At 49.3% G+C, this 23,386-nt stretch overlaps 2 protein-coding genes across 16 annotated transcripts in view; one reads left to right on the top strand and one right to left on the bottom strand.

Moving 5' to 3' along the window:
- MYO1H (myosin IH) overlaps nt 1-12,956 on the top strand; it is a 36,791-nt gene extending 23,835 nt beyond the window's left edge. For 10 of the 12 annotated variants that reach the window (XM_038187458.2, XM_072024237.1, XM_038187455.2 and 7 more), the window contains 19 exons: nt 11-102; nt 1,470-1,564; nt 2,142-2,188; nt 2,642-2,722; nt 3,199-3,304; nt 3,528-3,645; nt 3,931-4,044; nt 4,626-4,702; nt 5,314-5,382; nt 6,027-6,111; nt 6,655-6,814; nt 7,707-7,790; nt 8,265-8,358; nt 9,055-9,110; nt 9,363-9,498; nt 10,038-10,105; nt 10,495-10,592; nt 11,398-11,497; nt 11,831-12,956. In XM_038187458.2, the coding sequence (XP_038043386.1) occupies nt 11-102; nt 1,470-1,564; nt 2,142-2,188; nt 2,642-2,722; nt 3,199-3,304; nt 3,528-3,645; nt 3,931-4,044; nt 4,626-4,702; nt 5,314-5,382; nt 6,027-6,111; nt 6,655-6,814; nt 7,707-7,790; nt 8,265-8,358; nt 9,055-9,110; nt 9,363-9,498; nt 10,038-10,105; nt 10,495-10,592; nt 11,398-11,497; nt 11,831-11,854 (1,704 nt within the window). In that variant the 3' untranslated portion in view covers nt 11,855-12,956. The other 2 variants (XR_011803724.1, XM_072024244.1) reach the window with 2 other exon arrangements.
- Nucleotides 12,950-23,257, bottom strand: KCTD10 (potassium channel tetramerization domain containing 10). Of its 4 annotated transcripts, none has more exons than XM_072024247.1 (7): nt 23,238-23,257; nt 21,820-22,033; nt 18,577-18,746; nt 18,210-18,299; nt 17,558-17,610; nt 17,148-17,343; nt 12,950-16,559 (listed from the first exon to the last, which is right to left on the bottom strand). In XM_072024247.1, exons 2-7 carry the CDS (start codon nt 22,025-22,027, stop codon nt 16,341-16,343), a joined length of 936 nt encoding a protein of 311 aa, XP_071880348.1. In that variant the 5' UTR covers nt 22,028-22,033; nt 23,238-23,257; the 3' UTR covers nt 12,950-16,340. The 4 variants fall into 4 exon arrangements, with proteins under 4 accessions (XP_071880348.1, XP_038043391.1, XP_038043392.1 ...); XM_038187463.2 differs by lacking the exon at nt 23,238-23,257 and adding an exon at nt 23,078-23,195; XM_038187464.2 differs by lacking the exon at nt 23,238-23,257 and adding an exon at nt 23,078-23,195 and having other exon boundaries at nt 18,210-18,296.
- Nucleotides 23,258-23,386: the final 129 nt, after the last annotated feature.

Here is a 23,386-nt window from a genome sequence, read left to right as displayed (position 1 = left end):
GCTGCTTCAGGATGAAGAGTGCTTACGACCTGGTGAAGCAACTGATTTGAGCTTCTTGGAAAAGCTGGAAGAGAAAGTAGGAGATCATGCCCACTTTGTGACGTATGCATTTATGCTTTGTATCTTACCACAAAGGGAACTCTTTCCATCTCTCACCCGTAACAGAGTACTGGGGAGGGAACAGTTTTGCTTTGTGCTGGAGAAGATTAAGCAGCCTGTCCATTGTCTCCCACTGTAATGCCCTACCTGGTAGGGTATGATCTTTGAATCTTGCTTCATTCCATGTTTGCGTGTACTGCATTAAAAAATAACAATAATAATTAAAAAAAAAAAAAAAAAAGACCAATCTTGTGGATATTAAATTAGTTTGTCCCAAGCTGACTTCAGGGAAAGCTGAAGGTATTGTGAAGAGGAGGAGCACAGGACCCAGCCTATGAGGTGATGAGGTGTACATAAATGCTTTTGGAGGAGTTCATCTTTGTGTGTGGTCTTTGGGTTTGAAGAGAAAAGAAACGTGCCCCTGCTAGAATCTCCCAAATGAGTGGCATTTTAGTTAGTACTCAATTTGTAATGTTTGTAGATCTGATTTTGCTGGCTGATTAACACGTGCACAGTAGGCTGTTCTGGCAGATTCTAACAGAAGCCTACTGAAAGGTTTTCACTAGTCATCAATTCAGTCATGCTGCTGAATTGTCTCTGTTTCTAGATCTCTGATCATTACAGCTAAGTGGAAAATTTGTAGCCAACTTCCTTGTCACCACAATGTGCCTTAATACTGCTCTGCCTGATTAAAAGCTTTAAATAGAAGTGCTAGAGCTACTTAAACAGAATCTGTACTTGGTAATGTTCTTGGAAGGAAACTTTGATGTACTAATGTGCTATTGTGACACACAATTCTGTGCTGTTAGTGCCTGCTTACAAAGCTGAAACTTAAATTATTAAGTTGCTCTTTTTTTTTTTTTCCAGCCCTTGCTTACTAAAATTTTTCTTCTGTTCTCAAAAACTGATTCCTCCTTTGTATTTGTGTTCTTGTTCTAGGGTAAAATACCTCAAACAATCCTTCCCCTTTGGTTTCAGCTTGAGACTGAGGAAGCGGGTGATCTTTTTAGCACGTAGGCAATGAGAATATATTTAAATAAATGTTATAAGAGGAAATCTTAATACCATCCAGAAAGGGTGATCATTGCCAAATGGCAATGGATGGGTTGCAGGTATTTTCAGTAGAGTGTGGTAGATGACTCCCATTTTCCAGCACTGGCTTCTGCTATTAGCTGTTAAGAATGAACAGATAATCTTTTGATTATGGGCCATAACTGTATAATCAGAGCCATGTTGATAGGAACAGACATTTAATAGACTTCCAGCAGTCATACAGATGGTTTTTGTGCAGGTCTCTTTCTACAAGCTGAGGAAATCTGTTTGCTGCTTTTTCTCTTGGTGTTTTTTTTTTTTTTTTTTCCTCTCTGTAGTCGCAAGCTTGCAGATCAGAAAACACGAAAATCAATCGATTGGGTGGATTTCCGCCTCCTTCATTATGCAGGAGAAGTCACGTACTGTGCTGTTGGTGAGTGAACAAAATGTCAGACTAGAAGTTACTTGAGCATTTAAGCCAATACAGTAGATAATAACTCCACCTGAAGATGAATTACAAAATATCTGAAGATACTGTTACTGGGAACTCTTAAACACAAATGCAGCATGAATTCCCAGCTTGTAAATTTTCAGAAGGAAAATAAAAATGAATTTATGTTCTTCTGCTACAGAATCTTAGCAGTGCAGAGATGATTTTCATGGAAGTGATACTTACCTGCACTGAGTTGTGGAAGGATAAACTCAAATGTGTTGGCCTGTTCTCCTTGGGCAACAGGCTACCGCTGACTAGAATCAGACTCAGAAAGCATCTGTTGAACTAGTGTTTGGTAGTGGTTACATCAGGAAATAGCACTATTCCAGTGGCTTAATAAATAACGCTCACCATCATATTCTAAGCAGACCCACTGAGACACAGGGTGGCTGTGGGGAGGGTACTGGGACTGCTGGTATACTGAGTTCTTGCCTCCCAGCAAAATCAGGTCTTTTCCTAAGCTCTTGAAACTTTAGCATAGCCTTCAAACAGAATTAAACCTTCTTTTTCTCTTCAGGATTTCTGGAAAAGAACAATGATCTCCTATATAGAAACCTGAAAGAGGTAAGACTGGAAAAAAGGCATGCTGTTCTTGCACTTACATGAAGCCTGTCTAGATAGAAGAGGATTATCTTCAGATGAAATCAAAATCAACTGAAAGGCTCTTAATGAATATATGTGCAAGACAGATAGAGCAACTTAGTGCTGGACCCATAGGTGACCTGATGACTTAAGAGGACTTGAACTTGGAAAGTTGGGCCATAAACTTTGTAGATTAGTCTTTAATACAGAACGTGCTGTCCTTCTAATAGATACATAACTTCTAGCCGTGATGCTGTACATGTGAAGCAAGTCAGGTAACTGGCAGGGGTCACTTCTGCTTTGACTTTCAGCACTAGAGACTGTTGCTTGAAGTTCTCTGTTAAATATCCTTACAGCTGTGCTGCTCAAGCTTAAAAGCATCATAATTAGAGCATTCATGCTAACTATAACAGTTTCTCATTTATCCTGTTTCAGGTGCTGTGCAACTCTAAAAATGGAATCATTAGAGACTGCTTTTTACTGTCAGAACTAGACAACAGGAGGAGGCCAGAGACTGTGAGTTCAATGTCTAGTCTTAACTTTGAATATAAACTGAACTTCCCAAGTCTTGATTTAACTGCTGTTCTTGACCTTAGTCCTGATTTTTTTTTTCTTTCTTTCTGATGTTATATTCCTGGTAACTTCCTGGCAGTTCAACAGTGATGTTGCTGAAACAGCAGCAAACAATGTGACAGACCTTAATGTTGTTATTAATGCATCATTCTAAAATGAGCTCTGTGCACAGCATCTAGTGGCCTTCAGTTTCTGAAGAGCTACCTTGCGTGTCCAGATGTATGGCAGGGATTCAAATATTCCAGCTAAGCACTCTGTCCAGTTAACTGATGATTAACTATGCTTCTAAAGCTTTGTGGTACTAATGCATGTGTCAGCCTTTTACTTAGTTTTAAGAAGAGTGCGGTGAATAAGTTGATTTCATTGACTGCAGTGCTTGAGTTGCAAAGCTAAACAAGCTTTTTTCAATGTCATCTTAGGTTGCAACCCAGTTCAAAAACAGTCTGATGAGCCTAATAGAAATCTTGATGTCCAAGGAGCCTTCTTATGTGCGCTGTATTAAACCAAATGAGAACAAGGAGCCTGGTAAGGCATTAAGCTGAGCACACAGCAGAGGTAATGGAATAAAGAGGGAGAGGCTTTAGGTATCACTAGGTACAACACACACATATTTCTTGGTTAAGATAGCAGCTAAGATGTCGCCTTAGGTAGTTGTGGATTTAATTTTTCCTTATCTGTCCCAATAGATGAATGTGTGAGTGAGCTTTCACGGATAGTATTTACCAGAATGTATCTGTTCATACCACAGGGAAGTTTGATGATTTCCTGATCCGACATCAGGTGAAATACCTGGGACTGATGGAGCACTTGCGGGTGAGACGAGCTGGCTTTGCGTATCGGCGGAAGTATGAACTCTTCTTGCAAAGGTAAGAGGAGCTGTTCTTCCCTTTAGCCAGGTACAATCTGCCCTCTCGTAAGGGCTTTAGAGCAAGGATTGTTTAAATGTCACGTCCCAGTTCTGAGATGCAGAGGTGTCAGGTTTTTTTACTATGCATTAAATGTAACCTTCAGAGGTGTTTTTTGCCTATATCCATTTTGATCAGTTTCAGCATCTTCTGCCTTGAGTGAGGAGTAGAAACTGGTGGTGGTTGTTCAAGAAGAAATTCCTCGAATGCTATTTAATTTATGTTGATGTCTTGCTAATCTTTCAGGTATAAATCCTTGTGTCCAGCTACCTGGCCACACTGGCATGGGCCAGCAGCTGAGGGTGTGGAGAGGCTCATCAAGCATCTTGGTTATAAGCCTGAGGAATACAAGTTAGGGAGGTAAACTTTATTTCTCTAGCTGTCACCTGGGCTGGTCAGCTGCATGGTGCTTGCCATTTCTGATCGTCTGTTCTGTCTGTGGCTACAAGTCACCACATTATCCTTCCAGACAGCCACAAGACATGGTAGTATGAACAGATCCCTTAAGCTTGGCTCTTGCTTACTGTGTGACCTACCTGGATCTGCAAACCTGAGAGCTACTGATTAGTGACTTTAAAACAAGTAAACTTACCCCAAAGGCATATAATACACAGGGCAAAGGGGTAAATAAGAAGCCCAGATGTATAAATTTCCACTTTATTTTCCTCTTTGTATTTCCATGGAATCTTGAATCTAGCCTAGTTTCCTCCATCTCTGGGTTATGAGGGATGAGCTGCCTTGGTTCAGCTCCAGGCCTTCTTGCTTGCTTGAGCAGCCTGAGGCAACCTGCCTGCCTTTTTCAGGATGCGCCAGCTAGACAAATGAGAAAAGAGATTAACTTGTCAGTACTACAGCTAGTTGGAGGTCTGAGCCTGATTAGGGCAGCTGAAATGATGGCTCACGATGAACAAACTGTCTCCTTTTCCTGGTCTCTTTTTCAGAACCAAAATATTCATTCGTTTCCCAAAGACCTTGTTTGCTACTGAAGATGCATTTGAAATCAGAAAGCACCTCTTGGGTATGGCTGCAGTTCCCTTTATCATATAGTTTATCATATAGTTCAGTGGTTGGACCAGATGATCTTGGAGATGTTTTCCAACCTTTATGACAGATGAAATAGCAGAGCCTGAGCGGACAGTGCTTCTTGATTTAGCAGATGAATATGATGAGAGCTGAGACCATCCCTGGTCTGCATAGTTATGAAGATTTTAAGGAAAACTCAGTCTTTTACAGGGTGGGGACAAGTCAGTAGCTGTTGCCTGAGTCCTGGGTATATACCTCTTTTAGAGCTACTTCCCCACTTCGGTCCTACTAGTGACACTGTTGGACAGTGTCTGGATGCACTAAGTCCCTTTCCCCAGGGATTGGGATGCCACCTGTCCTTGATCCCAGTATTACCCGTTTGTACCCACTTGAAATGCGTGGGACTGCCTAAAGTCACGCTTTCCTACACAGGCTGCTTTTGTTCCTGTTTTGTTGGTCTTTTGGTACCTTTGTTCCTGTGCACAGTGAGTGCGACAGACACAGGAAATCCTGCACAAGGTGTTTAATCACTGAGATTGAGAGCACAGTTCCTAAATGCAGTGATTCTGCAGATACAAGCAATATCTCTGCTTTTTTTTTTGATAGTTTCAAGACTACAAGCCAAATACAAAGGATGCCTTGGGAAGAGGGAGTACCAGAAGAAGAGAGAAGCAGGTATGGGCTCTAAAATCAAGGATTCTCTTCTTAGGGCTATGTTTTCCAATAGGAGTTGAAGCTTTGGGGAGTCTTGAATCCGTTTTGCTGTGTGTAGCACTCACAGCTTCCCCACAGGCCTGTGAGTGTTAGATTCAGATGCAGGTGATAACTATGTGGAAAAATTAGAGGTCCCTTTAGTTTTGTATAGCTCCTCACACCACCTACTGCTCTTGGCCTCTTCAGGCCAAGCTGTGCAGCGGCAGCACCCTCTGCTGTGCATGTGGGGATGGGTTTTGGGTGCCAAGGGATTGCTCAGCTAACTGCTAGGGGATTAAACCTGACCACAATGGACAGGCTGCTGTATAATACTAGAGGCTCAAAGGCCAGCTTTCTAAGATGGTCTGCGTGCTGTGCACAGGGTACAGTGGGAGCCTGAGTGATGGCAAGGTCTGACACTGCTTTGATGTTGAGCTTTTCGGTGCAGGTAGTGCTGGATCAGCCAGTTATTACGGAGAATAAAATGTTCTCAGCTTCTTTCTGTAAAGATCAGCTTATGGGAAGAGCTGCAAAAGAAACAGTTATAATTTCTGCTCTGTGAATTCACAGGATAGCATTGTGTAGGACCTCTGACACTAACATAAGTAACTGACTAATTCTTTCAGCTATCAAGCTGGAGGCCTGCTGGCGAGGAGCACTGGCACGGAAGGAGGCCAAGAAGAGGACGTGGGCTGTTCAGATAATCAGGAAGTAATTATCACTGTGTGGTTGTCATGGGGAGGGCTACAGATGATGGGTCACAGCATGGTGATAGTCAAAACCATCCTCATACCCATATCACTGTTGCTAGGAGTAGAGTTGCCAGGTAGGCTTGATCAGTAAATCCTGTCTTCTCTTCATGAATTTTCCAGCTTGCACAGATTTCTGTTGTTCTGCTTGTAGGGGTACGAAGGATCTCCAAATGAATCCTTTGCATGCCTGTCCTTTCTCTCCAGGTATCTTACCACCTCTTACATGGTCCTGCCTCTCCACACCCTTAAACACTACTTCTGAAGTGGTGTTTATCTTTCTTTTTAAATCCAAGGTGCTGTTTTGTTCAATGGAACTTGGAAAAACATGTTAATTTTCAGTGTGTTACAGAGCTTAAGATCCCTTGCTATCATTGTAACACAGATGATAGTGCATGTGAATGTCAGCAATTTACTATCCTGTTATGTGCCTTTTATGACTTGCCTAACACTCCATTGACTTCTGAACATAACATGTAAGTTCTGGTTTGGATGCTTTCTGTAGATTCATAAATGGCTTCATCAATCGGAAGAAACCTCTTTGCCCAGAGAACATTGAATTTGTGCGGCTTGTGCAGTACAAGTATTTCATGAAGCTCAGAGACCACGTTCCAAAAAATGTTTTGGACAAGAGCTGGCTCCGACCTCCTTCTATCCTGGAAGAGGTGAGATTTGCTGTGGGCTTTGGGAGTGATAAAGGTGGCTTCTGTTCTGTGGTCGTTTGTGTGTTCACTTCACGTAGGAAAAGAGCAGTGATCTGCTGGCTTGTCCTCTGTCCTTGCACGGTGGCAGCGCCTGCAAGAGACTTTGAGATCCTTTGTATCTGGGGGAGGATGGGAGTGGGAGGGATGGCACCGTCACTCAGGTTTCCAAGAGGAAGGAGGGAGCTTTGTTTTAAGCAGTAGAATGGAAGATGTGCTAACAGAAAAGTGACCTTACGAGCTCTGTGAAAAACAAAACATCATGGGATTAATTCTAAAACTGTCAGCACAGATAGACAAGTAGCATTTCATCCTGTGTTTGGGATTTGGCAGGACAGCTATCCACAGTGAGTGAATTGGACAAACTCTAATTGCTTCCAGCAGAATATTCATTTAGAAACAGCTGCTGATATTTGTTACTGCCTCTTTGATCAGTAAGATTGGGCCCAGAACAGATCACTCCCATGCTGGCTGTGGCCAGTACGCAGCAGGGCAGGTGGGCACAGGAAGATAAAAAGCTAAAGCTGAAGGTAACGTAAAGAATAACGCTAATGGCATGCTACCTGCACAGCGCTGCAGTCGTGTGTGGGTGACAGCTGGTGTTTGCTGCTTTCGGTAGCTGTGGTAATAACTCAGCCACTTGGTGTCCTGTGTCCTTCAGCTGCTGCGTGGGCAGTGACCTTGCTCTGGTGATAAAGGCGCTCTGTAGGTCGGGCTGGGGGAGCAGAGATGGATTTGTGACTGGGTATTAACAAACTTGCCTGATCCAAGCTGCCTTTAGGACTGCAGGAGCTGTTGTCTGCACAGCCTCACTTCTTTTTTTTTTTTTTTTTTTCCTTTTTTTGTTTTAATGCAGACATCTGAGATGCTAAAGAAAATCTGCATTAGGAACCTAGTAAGAAAATACTGCAGAGGTGTCACTGCTGAGAGGAAAGTGCAGGTAACTAATACATGGGATGCTAACGTGCAAGTTGAAACACGCTGTGAACATGTGATACGTGCTTGCTGGTGAATTCTTTCAAATGCAAACTGTACTTTCTGACAGGCCACTGTTCCTTTTGCTGAGCAAATATTTCTGAGACTGGAATTAAGTGTTTCAGTGGCACTTGCAGTGTACAGTGCAGTTCTAAAGGTGCACATCTTATGGTGTTAAAACAACATTTCATCAAAATAGAATATATACATAAATAAGAAAGGAAGGATCTGTAAGACTCTTTAGCCCTTATTAGCTTACTCCTGTGTTATAGAAAATAAAAAGGTAAAGATTCTGGAAAAAATGCCACATGAGCCAGGAAGATAATGCATAAGTGGAAAAATGGTGTTGTTCAGTAATGCTGAATACTTTATAAGTGCTGATGTTGCCCATGGACAAACTCTAAGAGGGTAAAGGATGTTTTGTTCCTTCTCAAAACAGTTACAGCAAAAAGTTGTAGCAAGTGCCGTTTTCAGAGGGAAGAAGGAAGGCTACGTGCAGAGCATAAACCAGCCTTTTGCGGATACTCGACTGAGTGAGTACACCCCAAACCTCCTGAAGGGCTTGGCCTTGTGGTCCTTGGTCAGAGAAATGTTGACAAAATAAGTTCAGTTTCTGAGAGGAAATTCCTGCCTGACAGAGGCAACATCTCCTGCTGGGTTTGGACCCAATCACTTGAATCCCCTTGCCCTGTTGTGTTTAGTGGTCACTGACAATTTGCCAGACTTTGTTCTCTTGCTGGGAGTATCTGGACTATCTCTGTACGGTAGACGACCATAAATCCAAGCATAAAAAGCTGGGACTGACAGGGACCTGTTCTTGCAGTGCTGAGTGGAGTAGAGAAGCTGAGCTGGGTAGAGAAGCTGCCGGCTGTGGGGATCAAATCCCAAGGCTGCTGTTATTGGAAGCTCCCAAACAGCTTCAGCTGAAGCACTGTGTAGAAAGAAAAGTGACCTGGACTCTTCTTAGCACAAATCCTTTTGTGTTAGAACCTGAACCAAGGACAGATCCCCAATCAGCCAACAATTCCCAGCATGAATTACTTATCACGCAGTAAAATCACTGGAATAGGTTTAGGAGTAGTGTCTAAACCATTGGTTTAAAAGAGTTTACCAATGGGGCAAGGATTAATGGGGTTAAGATAAATAACGTAGCAGTTCTGTCTTTTGCTGGTGGGAGCGGTGGCAATCTGTCATGTGCACTCAGTTTGTCTTTCTGGTTTAATCCTCAGAAGAGAATGATATAAACCCCAAAGTACTGCAGCTCATCCAAGGTGAGAAGATCAAGGTAAGGGAAGAAAGCTGGAGCTCAGCAGCCCATCCGCAGGTGCTGCCCTTGAACTAGCTGCGTCCAGATCCTGAGTCCTGGAGCCAGCCAGTGGGAGGGTGTAGGACACCAAAACCTGAAATTATCATAAAAAGAGGTTTGCAACAGGTGCTGTGAGCTGTACATTGCAGCTCCTGTTGCTGCCTGCTGAGCTGCCTCCAGAGCAGGGCCTTGCTGGAGTGCCAAATGCTGACACCGGCTCCTTGCTTTCAGTACGCAACCCCTGTGGTGAAGTATGACAGGAACGGGTTCAAAGCACGAGAGCGGCTGCTTGTTCTGACCCAGTCCTCGGCATATGTGGTGGAAATGGCAAAGATCAAGCAGAAAATAGACTACGCCACTCTGAAAGGTAATGGCGTCAACTGGTGTGGGGCTTTCCTTCCTATCAGTGACCCTGCGGTGGGGGAAAGACAAGCTTCTGAATCTTCCACAGATTTTTTTTTTTCTTGGATTTAGGGGACTAGAAGTAACCGGTGGTCTGAGGAGAGGCAGGGGAACTGTTCTGTAACAGGACTAAAGATCTCCAAATGACTTGAAAGAATACTGATTATAGTGGTTTCATGATAGCATAGAAGGGTATGGAGCAAATGTTTAATGCTTGTTTACTGGTGGAAATGTGGATGGCAGAAAGTGATCCTCAGAAGGTATCTTAAAAACTTGGAACATAATGAAACAATGCTCCTTTTTTAGAGTATGTCTAAGTAGGGAAATACACTTTCTTCATCCTTAATAAGATTCAGAGCCCCTCTTCAGGAATGTGACTTCCTTCAGTAAACAATTCAGTGCTGGAGTCACTGCCCGTGAGAACAGCACCCTTATGGGATGGTGATGGTCACGTCGTGTAGCTGCCTGGCTGTCTTTCCTCTAACGTTTGGGTTTCTTCTGAAGGTATTTCCACCAGTAACCTGAGTGATGGGATTGTAGTCATTCATGTTCCTGAGGACAACAAACAGAAGGTAGGAAGACGAAATGTCGCTACTGTGAATGTGTGGTTAGAAATAAACTCTTGTAGCTGACACTTCAAATATTTTGCTTTGAAATCCTCAGATACACAATTACTGATGTTTACTGATTGGTAATCAGCTGTCTTAAACACTTGTTGTTTTACCATAAAAGCTTTCACTTCTGTTTAGTGTCCAGGTTACTATAAATCCTAAATAGTCCCTGGAGAGGATGTTTAACCAGTCAGACTTGTAGATACATGCTTGTTGTAATTGTTCCGTGCTCACTTCTGCGCAGCAATTGCTACTCTAGCACTAGAAAGGAGTTTCTCTGAAGGTACAACTGCTGGCTGCCCTGTGTGCTGGTGTAATGCCAGCTAACTCTGCCTCTCCTTTGTTTCCAGGGAGATGTGATCCTTCATTGTGAACATATCTTTGAGGTAGTCAGTAAACTCTGCATGCTGGCCAATAAGCAAAATCTTGTTAAAGTTGTGCAGGGAAGGTAAGAAAGAAAGTTGAATGGGTAGTGTTGTGTAGGCTGTATTTTGTGGAGGTCTCTGCTTCGAAGGCTTGGGTCTGCACTGCTTAGCTTTGAGAACTGCCCGCAGTCCATCTGCTTGAAACCCCAATATGTTTATAGATGACTGTACTTGAAATGCTTTTCATTGCATTACTGGCAGGCCTGTTGGATCTGGCTGTACCCACTCATCTTCTGATGTGACCTGGGCCTGAGGTTGTGGGTTTAGTGGCCTCGCAGCAGATCTCATTAGCATCAGCTCTGACTGAGAAAAGCCTGCTGGGCTGAGCCTGTGGGTCACTTCAGGATAAAAGTTCCTTTCCCTAAAAGATTCAGAAGGCCCTGAAATGTGATTGCTGAGCACAGGAACCTTTTCAGTCACACCAGCAAGCTAATGGCAGGTGGATGCAATCTGTCTCTCAAATCAATACTTAAATTGAAACTGGCATATGAAACCTGTACTTCTGTTCCAGCTTCTCTCTCTGGCCTTTGCATTTCAATTGTAATTAGATTCTTTGTGTTCAATGGTTTACTCCAGGTCAGATCTGCTTATCTTCTAATACTTAATTGCACCAGGAAAATTCAAGAGCCCAGACTAGGTAGGCATGCACCATTTATCAAACCCTTCTGGGTTGTATGTTATAATGCAATTGTTTAGGAAATTTACCTAAGCTAGAGGGCTCTGATCTTCTAATCTAACAAGATTTGCCAAGGGAACAGAAATAAAGGGGGCTTAGAGTAAAGCCTATTGTGAGGAAAGCATCTAATAAGTAATTGTCTGTGTTTGCAGTCTTCGTTTTCGCATTGGCTCTGGGAAGGAAGGGACAATGGTGTTTACTGTGGGGCAGGAGTCGCAGATCTTTAAAGCCAAAAATGGACAACTAACAGTGGTAAGGCTTCATTTAAGACTCTGGGAGCGTGACTCACGTTCTCTGATGCTCAGCCCTTGTAGAACACAGCTAAGTCCTAGCAAGGGCCCTGTTGTGCAAGTTCAGCAGGAGGACTCAGTTCCTTTTACAGAGCAGAGGTGCCTGACGTAACCACCCAGTCAGTGTCTGCCTCCATACGATGTGTAATAGAGGGTAATTACTTTGGGAGTTGCAGCTACTCACCTTGTACTTGAACTTTCACTGTTACTTGTTCTCCCAAGCTGGCAAGCAAGGATACTTCAAGTACCTACCATTCGCACCTAACTTACTGATTCCTTCCTTTTCTTGTCCCAGGTGTCAACCCAAGCAAAGTCTTGATGAGAAGCAGTTCCTGTTTCTGGTCCCTGTCTGGGCTAGGAACGGGAAGGAGCCTGCAGGATGAGACCAGCACCTGCATCTCCCCTGAAATCTATGATGCCATAGGGCTGCTGTGCTTTGAGAGTTTGCTTGTGTCTGTTAGGCACCTTTTTATAGCTTAAAACTACTCAGTTTTATCAAAACTCATTACCTTGCTGTAACATTCCAGGAAGCATAGATGCTTGTCACATGCTGTCACAGGGAGATGTTCAAACAAAAAGTTGTAATTCCACTTGTAAAATGTTGATCTCTGCACCACGTAGAGCCTAAGGCTGAGAGCTCTGACCAGTCAGGAAGGATTCAGAGAGAATGGAAGGTTTCTCCAAGCTCTACTTGAAGTCACTGTACTAATCACAAGAACGTAAAATGCAGATGAATGAAGTTGTTTCTCTCAAGCAGCATGCAGAGCTTTGTCTGAATGTAGCAATAAGGCTGGCACTCATCTTCTGAGTTGATGCAGCATCAGGGTATCTTGGTAAGCTGCTTTGTCTACTCTGCTGTGGGGCTGGGAGGTTGTTCCTGTCCCTGCAAGCAGCTATGCACAGCGCAGTGAGACTCTGGGAGTGGCAATGTGACAGATGACCAAAATTCTTCCCTTTTAAGAGGGATGACATGCTGCCTTGGTGTAATTCAGTTCAGAAGAAAAGTCCCCTGCTGGTTAAGAACGTTTTGTATCTATCAGAGCTGAGATTCTGCTTGTTCTGTGAGTGGGGGAGGCATCCCTGTTCCCTCAAGGTGGGTGTTATGGCAGCTGCTGCCTGGAAGCTGCAGTGGTGCTGCCAATCTGGTTGTAGCACTTACTCTGCTGCCTCATGTTGAGGCAAACTGGCTTGATCTAGGCTGAAACTGCAGCCTAAGGAGCCCTGACTTGGAATTCTGCAGTCCTTAGAGCAAGATTAGCGGTGACTTGGCCATGAGGTTACCAGGAAGTAAAATGAACAGCTAGGTAAGGATGATGTGTAGTAGTTTTTACCACAAGTTCTTTTGAGCTCCATGGCCCCGGAGGACAGCGTGCTAGCCATTGAACTTCACATGAGTAATAAAGCAACTCCCATGTAAATATGAAATATCTTCTAATTTATTTTGTCATATTAAAAAAAAAAAAGTACATATTGCAAACATCAACCATACACTGAAGTCCATCTTAAGCTTTTTTGGGTATAAGTACAAAATAGGAGGGAATGATTGTACAGAACACAAAACACAACAACTCCATTAAGACTAAAGGGTTCCACCCACCCCTTGCACAAAGGTAAGACTGGAGCTTGGAGACTTTGACCAGGTGATGTCCTGCAGCAGGGGGGGCTCCAGAACGTGGCTGTACAAATACAGGAGTGGCTGCTTTGGGGAGCTACAGCTGTTCCAAGGGGTGGGAGCAAACACGTTCTTAGCTAGCTTGGGGCTGGGGGTTACTCTTGCCTGTCCTGTCCACCCCTAACCGTATCACAAGCTGCTGCTTTGAAGCTTTTCTGCATTTCTATAATGGACTAAAATCACCTCCAAGAGCAAGGCTTCAGCCTGCTTTACCCTGTCAGTATTATGGGCTCTTGTTGGGTGCTGAAGAGTAATGTGCACGAATCCCAGGAGGCAGGGCTGCACCGTTTATGCCATGCAGTACTCCATCAGCTTGTGAGCAGGGTGGCTGCCCTGCACCCTGACTTCCCCCGAAAGCCGTAGTGGCAAAACCATTTAAAGTAAGAGGCTCAAGGGCTAGGAGTATTTGTGCAATGGCATTAAGGAGCTGTGGGAGCTGGTTTTGTTCATTAAGTCTCAACAAAGCAAGGACAAGTGGCCAGTAGGTAAAGGCTGTTGTAACACATGGCAGCAATACATCGTTATTAACATCGTTATTAACATCATTATTACACAGCTGGGGCAATTAGTTCAGTTTGGAGTGTGTTAAAGCAGAGCCTGCCCATAATCCAATACCAAAACTGAAACCTGCTCAGACTCTCCTGGAGTGACTAAAGCAATGCCTACAATAAACAGCTGTAAAAGATTAAAAAAATCATCCCCTATCTTTTAAGAACATAGTTTGCAAAGCCTGAAAGAGGAAATCCCGAAGCCAGTTACTCATCTATTTACAGAGAGGTTAATCACAGAGCTGTGACCTCTCAGGTGCTCAGCATCTGGAGCCAAAGCTGCTCTTGCACCCCAGGAGGGGACTGGATGGCGTTTGAGCAGCCCCCACTGCCCAAAGCTCCTCTGCCCCTGTGCTGAGCCACCTGCTGGCCCCACAGCCAGATAAAGAGGGGGCTGAGGGGATGCAGGAGTCAGACAAAGGCTTAAAACAGGGCAGAGCACAGACACTCCCACCCCCCTGAGGGCAGTAGGCCTGTTACAGCCCCCCACAACCAGCCCCACAACACACCAGTGTCAAAGTGCACGGTGCCAGAGAGCGATCCCGGGGACTTTACTTCCACACTCCCCAGCTTATCGCATGAGGAAGGTAAGGGAGAGGCACCGGGGCCTCACAACCACCTGCACTATGGACTTGTACGAACCCACAGCCTGCACTGCTGCCAGCACACGCAGGTACGGCTTAAAACAGAAGCCCAGGGTAGGAAGGACAGGGCTGAAGCTGCTGAACTACACTGATAGGGCTGGGCGCTGCTGAGTTCTCACTTATCAGTAGCTGAAGAAAGATAAGAGGAGACAGGAACAACAATCACATCTGCCACAGACGGTGTCTGTAATTTAGAAAAGTCTTTGGTTACTAGAAAGACAGATTCAGCCTAACCATGAGCTTGTAGTCCTACACGATGCTCCAGAAGCGTAACCCACACAAACAAAAGGCTTCAACCTTAGCAGTTAGACCCCAGCCAGCTGCTCTGCAACTGGAGATAAAACATCGCTGGTGATGCTGACCACACCTTTGGTTTTTGAGGTGTTAGGATGCCATCAGCAGCCCTGAGCGGGAGCAGGACTCCTTGCAGCACGAAGGTTACAGAAGCAAATACCCATGTAAAGACAGAGCTGCTGCTCTGTGAGACACCTGGCTGTCGAGGCCAGTTGATATTCCAGATGAAGAGTTAAAAATAATGGAATAAACCAAAGTGCTGTGGTGGCTGCCATCCTGCCTGGAAGTTTAATACTCGCTGCTGCTGGTTTCTCTCCCTGCCAAGATTTGCTGCATTGACCATTACAGCCGTTGCTCTTCTCACTATCCTTCAGCATCCAATCCTATCGAATTACACACGATCTACCACTATAATTGCCACTTGACTCCACACGAGGCAACACGAGACTAGGAGGTAGATAAGACACTCATTTATAATAGAGAACTACTCTCAGGAAGCGAGACGATTCAGCTTTCTCTACGTTTCAGCTCCGCCCTTTCACACACAGCTGCCATTTCTGCAAAGAGACTTGGAAATATGCTCAGGATAAAGGCAAACAAGGATCAGCCACCTCTGGGCCACCGTCTTTTCCTCCCCGTGGTACTCAGTGCAAGAAAATGCTCCCCTATCAGTCACAGAACCCACCTACGGCTGCTGGCCTCCAACCTACGTGAGGCAGGCGTGGAATGGTTGGACCTGCGATGAAATCTAACCCGTGGTGAAAGCAGGACAGAAAGCACAGCTCCCTGACCCGTAATTTGATGGAAGTAGGCTCCCTAGCACAGGTATGGGGTCAGGCAGAAGTTCTAAGCTCCAACTGGCAGCAACACCCCCAAGTAAAAGCCATCAGGTACAATTAGCTCCTGGTCCTCCATCTGGAGGAATTTTAACATCTCCCCCCAGCACTGCACCGACAAAGCAGGGCTGGGTCCCCACAATTCCGTGCTGTAGCAGCTCCACCAAACCGTTGGGGGAGAGGGCCCCGAGCGTGGTGGGGAGCTGCAGGCAGCTCCCCCCAGCCCAGCACCACGCAGGGCTCCCTCTACGCCAGGCACTGCCAGCACGAGGTGCTCAGCACACGGTGCTCAGCACGTGGCTCTCGTTGGGCTGGCAGCCGTGCTGAGGCACTCCCGAGCTACTGACCCTATCACCTGCAGGCCTGGAGGAGAGGGAGCTCTGCAGCAGCTCCGGTGCTCGGATGGCCACGTTCCTCCCACATCGCAATGCCCGGGAGGAGACAGGGCCAGGGAGTGCCTGGAAGGAGGACAGGCGGCTGACTGACCTTTTGTTGCTGTCGGGTTTGTCTGTCGGTTTGGTTTAAAGTGCAGGATAATTACAAAAGCCAAAGGAAGCCAGCCTTCTTCCTCACTAACCACAAAAGAGCAAAAGACGAGAGTGCTAAAAATTCAGGGCATTTCCCCCGACGCTCAACGGGGCCTCACACATCTACCGCACGCCCGGTGACCTTTCTTATTCCTGTCCTAGAACTACTGCATTTAAATACCCCCAAATAATCTAGTTTGTTACAAAAACGGAATTTACAGACTTGTTTGAAGAGAAGAGGAGCTGCCCAGGCAGCCCCATGCAGCCGGTGGCTGTGGGGCCGCTCACTGGTGCAGGTGGGCTCTGTCGTCCGGCCGCTTGATGTGAATTCTTCGCACGCGCTCGATGCGCTCCCGCTCCTCATCTTCCTCCAAGTGGTGGGAGCGCCCAGCTGCCCCTCCTGTGGCCTCCAGGAGCGCGTTGTCAGGTCCTCTCCCGTCCTGGGACTCGTACAGCAGGATGTTCAGCGTCTCCTCGTAAATGCGGGCTTCTGGGAACTCCACCTGCCCACCGAGAGAGAAGGTCACTGTCAACAAGTGCCAGTCGCTGCAGGCACCGAGTTACCTCATTCTTTCCTCCTGATACCTCTCTGTTTTTAAAAAATTCTTAGTTGTACACTAGCTGTAGAAATCCTTTCTAGCACAAATGTTTCCATTTTGTTATTTGCTTTCAGCCACTGAGACCCAGCAAGTCTTATTTTCAGATCTGTCCCACTCACAGGGCAGATTCAGTCAAATTTCTCCTGGGAGAAGGAAAAAGGAAGAGGGAAGGGATGCTGCTGCTCACCAGGAGCTCTCTTTACACAGGGCTGGCCACCAAATTTGGGTTAGTGCACGGGTCTGCCTGAAGACAAGAACTGAATTGAGCCTACACCACAGAACATCACAACTGCCCCGTGTGAGGTGCTGCACCCCAGCAGCCCACCCCCAACACACCCCCAGGATGAGCTGCACTGTGCTGCTCTCACTGTGAATGGGAATTTATTGTTCTATTGAGATGCTGGACAATGAAAAGAGCATTCAAAAAGCAACAGATGTCAGGGTGCCAGCCCAAGGGCCCAGTGCTGGAAGCGTTCAGGGGTTCACTCGTACCTTGGTCTGCTTCTTCTCAGTAGCGTACACAATGGAGGTGCAGCAGACTTCAGCGATCTTCCGTCCCTGGCCGTAGAAGGACCAGCAGCAGATCTCGTCTCCGATCACGTCTTTTATGAACAGCACCCTCCCGTTGAACCGCAGCGAGAGCTTATCGAACAGCTCGATGTTCTTCAGCATGTTGTCGTCAGAGTTGCTGTGAGAGACAAAGAAGGCAGCACGTTAGGGGCAGGACAGAAGGGGTCAGGCAGCGAGCATTTATTGGCCTGCACGCCCAGCTTCCTCTGACTTCCTACGTCTCTACCATGGTGGTGTTTGAAGAAGGTCTCCAGGACTGCAGTGGATAACTCAGAGCAAACGTATCGTGGAATTCAGTCTACAGACAACTTCAAAGAGCTGAAGTCGCTTACCTGGTGTAGGAATATTTGTTGTTGCTCCTGTTATATAGCAACTTCACCGCTGGCTGTAAAAGGAAACAAAGCACAGATCAGTTCCATGCCACGCGCTACGCACTGGAGTCCCTGCTCAGCCCGAGACCACACAGCAGAGGAGCTGCAACACGAAATGATGCCACCAGGCCCAGACTCGGTGGGATTTCGTTGTTCCCACAGAACTGTCATGCTCTGGCTGGCAAAAGGCCTGCAATCCTCAGAGAAGGATCCTCTTCTGTGCCTAAATCCTAACTCGTTCTCACCCTCCCCTCTACCTACCGCAGCCAGCAGGACAGGAGCAGGGGTCACTGATCCACTTTAGCTAAGGAAGCATCTGGCGTTATTTCCCAGTGAACAACCCAGCAGATCTGCCAGCCCCCAGCACCCGCCCTGCTTCTGCTGCAGCCTGTGCAGAACGACACCGATTTTACCAGCTTAAGTGGAGAAAGACACGGCCAGGCCCAGCCTGAGCAACGTTTGGCTTTTAATTTAGAAGAAATATTTAGTCCGGTGTGGATTTCCAGTGCTCTGCAGCTCAACAGTTACAGAATATTTGTTAAATACTTGGTCAAGATCCCAAGCAAGCCCAAGGGCAGCAGGCCAGCACCCTCCCGGGCGCAGCCTCTCTCACCTTATTAGAAGTGGCGATCAGCTTTTGCTCCTCCTTGGACGACGTGATGACCGGGACCTTGCAGAAGGGTTCATACGCATCTTTGTTCTGCTGAAACAAGAAGCAAACGGACGCTGAATGCACACAGACCTTGAGGCACACCAGCATTCACTGGGCAGATTCTGTTCCACTGCTGGAGAGCTGCAAGCTCAGCGTGTGATCTGCCTTCACACGGCACCGAGCAGCCACTTCTGGTCCCAGTTCTGAACCAAGCTGGCGCTCCAGCTGCGGGGCAGCTTCCCCCAGGGACCATCTGAGCTGCTCGGGAATTGCAGGGACTAATTGGTTTGTATGTAATTAAACAGCAGGAGCCAGCTGTGCGACCTACCTGCAGGGCTGCCTGGCACTCGTCCACCAGCCCCTGCACCAGGTAGTATTTTGCCTCGGCCAGCAGCTCCTCGATCTCCCGGCGGCTCTCGGGGAGCGGCACGGCACCGTCGCGCAGGTAGTTGAGGATCGTCCCAAAATGCTTCCCGCAGCGGTCGATCAGGATCCAGCCTGGGGGAAAGGGAAGAGCACGGTCCAACAGAGGCCAACGCGGCCAAAAACCTCGAGTCTGGCCCAGGAGCACTGCACCAAGCAGGCTCCTGCCCAGCTCGAGCCACCAGGCGGAGCAGCACTCGCACGGGGGGCTTGCTGCCTCCCTCCTGCATTTTTCTCGGGTATGGGAGCAAGGCAGGAGGCTCACTCGTTTCTCACAGCTCCCCAGCTATTGACAAACGATTACCTGTTAGAGAGGAACGAGTTCCTCTTGTTGTCAAAGCAACCAGCTCTGTTCTGCCTCTGCTCACGGAGCCCCTGGCTATTTTCTCACCTTCTGAGGGCCCTGCTACACGCACACAGACTGAGCCATCTGTGGGTTCCTGCACCTGAGCACAACGTCAGGACCACCACCACCTCCAGCAGATGTGCCAGAGGTCAGAAAAAGAAAGGCAGCACAGACGTGGGACCTGTCCCTGCCAACACAGCTCCGCTCTGTGCAATCCCCAGGTGAGCTACGAGCAGAACGGCCCCAAACTGCCGAGCTGAAACACGTGAGTGGGACAGCCCAGACGGCCCCTGCCCCAGCTCAGCAGCACCTCTGTGTGATGGGAAGGGGGTGAGAGACCCCACAGAGCCACACCAACCCGCTCTGCAGCGCTGAGCTGCTGGCAGGGGGATCTCTGCCTCCCCTCTCGCTGCCTGACACGGGCCGGACCCCGCGAGGCGTTTCGCAACGCCCAGACACCGGCGAGTTTCCATAAAGGAGCAGGCGGCCGCTTGCGGGCTGCAGCTCAGGAATGCAGCGAGGAAAGGCTCGTGGGGAAGGAGTCATATTTTGGACAAATAAGGCAAGGAGGTTAAAGCAGACCCCGCGCCTTCTGCGGGAGTGGAATTAGTGCTAAAACCCCAGCGTTTGGGTACGTCTGGGAGGCCGACACGTCCCCCTTGTGCTGCTCTGTGGAAAGCAGAGACACCCTCGGGAAATTTCCTGCAGGCTCCCTCCTCGCCCTGCTGTCTACACGAAACACGAGGTGTGCTCCCAGCTGGAACTCCGCAGGCTGCAGTGACAGAACAGAAAGCTGGAGGCAGAACTGGAGGCAGAAATGAAATAAAATCCTGATCCAGGCCGACAAACACAGCACAGCGACACAACCAGGGCTGAAAGGAGCCCGTTTGGAAGCACAGGGGGAGAAACCTGCTGCACCTTCTGATTGCAGATGGCAAAAGCAAAGAATTGCTCACTGTCAGGCGGGGCGGGGGGTGAGAAAGCGTTTTCGAGCAGCATTGCAAAACACAAAGTGGCTGCTGCAGCAGCTTTGACGAAATCCTCGTGTTTTAACCCAATGAGCGAAGCTGCAGCCAGATGAAGATGACTCACGGGAAGAAATCCCCGCTGGGTGAGGGCTGCGCAGAGCCCAGGTAGCGGGGCTCAGCGGGGGCCTTTTGAGGCCAGCTCTGCTTGCAGTGCCACAGAAACATGCTGGGATCCAGTTACCGGGGCAGGAATACGTTATCCGTGAGCTGGAGGAACAATTTCTCAGCCAGGCTGCACACAATCACCTGCCACCCCCGCAGGGAACTCCTCTGTCCCCCCCCAGTGCAGGCAGCAGCGTACAGGAGCTGCTGAGCTTGGGGAAGGAGCTGGGGAAAAGGGACTGGGGTCTGAGGAACGCCCCCACACAGAGGGGGGCACGCAGCACAGCACCGACGCCCCCAGCTCACAGCCAGACTCTGCTCTTTCCCAGTCTCTCCCCAGATCTGGCTTCTCTTCCTGAGAGCCGCTTTGTTTTCTGCCAGCCTCTGGGTGTGACCGGTTGGGAGCATTTTGAGGAGTTTCTGATAAAGGGTTTCCTCTGACAGCCCTGCCCCTATTGTCCCCGTTCCCAGCGCCGCGCCGGGCAGCAGGAGATAAAGCAGGAGCTGCTGCGGGGGCAGAGCCTCGGGTACGGAGCAGGAAGCCTCGGGGTCCTAACACCACACGAGCTGCCCACACAGACACAGCGGGATTTAGGGCAGAACCAGCCCGGGATTTTACAGCTCAGGCAGGATATTTGAGAAAATATTTGATATCAAACCCCGGGCAGCAGCAGAATCAGCACCACAGGAGGCAGAACGCGCCCAGCTCCGTGCCTCCAGCCGGAGCCCGCCCTCCACAGCTCCAGCAGCACGAGGCAGCTTCTCAGCACCCCCAAAAACACAAGCCCCTCCAGCTAAAACGGGGATATTCAGAGGAGCCTGGTGGGTTTTGTGGCTGTTTGTTGTGTGTTTTTGTTGTTTTTTTTTTCCTAAGCTTTTTTTTTTTTTATTCCTCCAAATCCACTTGCTCCTGCCCCGGGGCAGCTTAGTGCCAGAGCCCTGCTAATCCTACGCGTGTCCCGCCCCAGCTCTGCACGCAGGCACCCAGAGCTCAGCCCGATTCACCCAGCCAAGCATTTTCTGGGCACTCCACAACAAATTCCAGGTAATTCACCCATCAGGAGAGAGGTGTTTTAGGCCCACAGCATCAGCCAGGCAGGAGCTGCTGTTAGATGGGTGTCCGAGCGCACAAACACGGCTGGGGCAGGACACCAGCAGGCTCCCAGAAAGCTGGGCCCTGAATTAAACCGTAACGCCCCCAAAACACAGGAACGCTGATCCCAAACTGTGCCAGCAGCCGCCACCCCACCACCTTTTAGCCAGGCAGTTAATTCTAAGGTGAATGATTTTCTATCTGCGTTTCAGGTGAGGAAACAAGGCGAGGAAGCTGCCTGCTGAGCTTCCATGCACGAAGCCCTGAACTCCCAGCTCCCCACCCGCTCTCCTCACCGTTTTGCACACACTCTGAGAGTTTTCAGGTTGGTTTTTCAGATGCCAGCACCAGCCCGGGCCTGACAGCACCGCCAGCTCCTCCGTGCCCCCCAGCTGGTTAAGCCACACACATCGTTTACTCCACACCTTTCCTCGGGTGTAAAAGAAGAATTTTAACACTAATAAAACACAGAAACCTCCAGGCCTGCGATGAGACGTTTCTCCCTCCCCTCTAAATCCTGCTCCAGCCCATTTGAACCCGTTTGCAGCAGGAGGCAGCGAACTGGAGCCCCCCCCCTACCTTCGCTGTCGGTCAGGACTTCCATCCGGCCGCTGAACATGGCTTTGAGCATCGTGTCCTGCTTGGTCAGCGTCTGCATGGTGGTGTAGTACAGGGCGCCGCCGATGTTCAGCTTGACGTACTTGGAGCTGGGGCTGGCGCCCTTGAAGGAGGTGGTGCGGGTGGCGGCCGCCGGCACCGCTGAGCTCACCACGCTTTCTCCCGACATCTCTTCCTGCGGGTAAGGGGGTCGGGGTGCTCAGACCGGGTTTTACCACGTGGTGCCCAGCCCTAAACCTCCCCGAGGAGCTCTCGGAGGTGTCAGATGCTGGGTCCTGCGTGGTGGTGGCAGAAAGCAGCCGAGGGGGCACAGCGAGCTGCCCGGGAAGGGCTGAGCGAAGGGCAGCGAGGCCAGGACCTCCCCCAAAAGCCGTGCTCGTTCCCTTCACACCTTTTAAATCCTAAATTCATACCTCATGAATAACCCAACTCACAACTGGGCAGTCCCCAGTGCATGGAGCCACCGCCGGGGGCTGACAGCCTGCACGCCCTGAGACCCCTCAGCCTCTTCCCTGTTCCCTCAGCCTCTTCCCTCCCCCCCTCTCCCCCTTCCCTGTTCCCTCAGCCCCTTTGCACCCCCTTTAGCTCCTTCCCTGCCCCCCCAGCCCCCTTCCCTATTCCCTCAGCCCTTTCCCACCCCCGTCAGCCCCTTCCCTCCCCCCTCAACCCCTTCCCACCCCCTTTCCTGCCCCCCTCTCCCCCTCCTTGGCCCCTTCCCTGTTCCCTCAGCCCCTTCGCTGCCCCCCTCAGCCCCTTCCCACCCCCCTCAGCCCCTTCCCTCCCCCCCCCACGGACCCTTCCCTATTCCCTTGGCCTTTTCCCTCCCCCCTCAGCCCCTTCCCTGCCCCTTTAGCCCCTTCACTCCCCCCCCAGCCCCCTTCTCTGCCTCCCTACGGACCCTTCCCTATTCCCTCGGCCCTTTCCCACCCCCCTCGGCCCTTTCCCACCCCCTCCAGCCCCTTCTCTTCCCCCTCAGCCCCTTCCCTGCCCCCTCCCCCCCTCAGCCCCTCAGCCCCTTCCCCACCTCATCCCCTGCCCCCCCCCCCCCCCCCCCCACCGCCTGAGGCCCAGCTGGGCCTAACCCCGCCGTTATCCCGGGAGCCCAGCCGCGTTAAGCCCACCCTCCCCAACACCCCCAGCCCTTCCCCGAGCCCTTCCCCGAGCCCTCCCCGTCCCCATTCCCGTCCCCGTTCCCGTCCCGGCCCCGCTCCCCCCTCACCATGAAGGGCGCGGCGCTGCCCCGCGGCCCAGGAGCGCCGGGGCGAGGAACTTCCGGCCCTGCCACTTCCGGTGCGGTGCTCCCCCGAAACCCGTCCGGGCTGCCCCCAAACCCCCTCCTCATCCCCCCCCCCTCCAACCTCACCTCTCCGCCGCCTCACCTCGCCTCACGGCCCGACCCCCGCGGGGGCATCTCCGGGGCGCGGAGCCGCTCGCTCCCGCTGCGGTTAAGCTGTGATACAGCGAGGGTGCAGGGAGAAAGCGAGGGGGCGGAACGGCGGTGGGGCGGAACGGTAGCGGCGGGGCGCGG

The sequence above is a fragment of the Anas platyrhynchos genome, chromosome 16 (genome assembly GCF_047663525.1).
Source record: "Anas platyrhynchos isolate ZD024472 breed Pekin duck chromosome 16, IASCAAS_PekinDuck_T2T, whole genome shotgun sequence".
NCBI lineage: Eukaryota > Metazoa > Chordata > Aves > Anseriformes > Anatidae > Anas > Anas platyrhynchos.
Note: the sequence above shows the minus strand (reverse complement) of the source record. Positions and strands in the feature narration are given on the sequence as shown.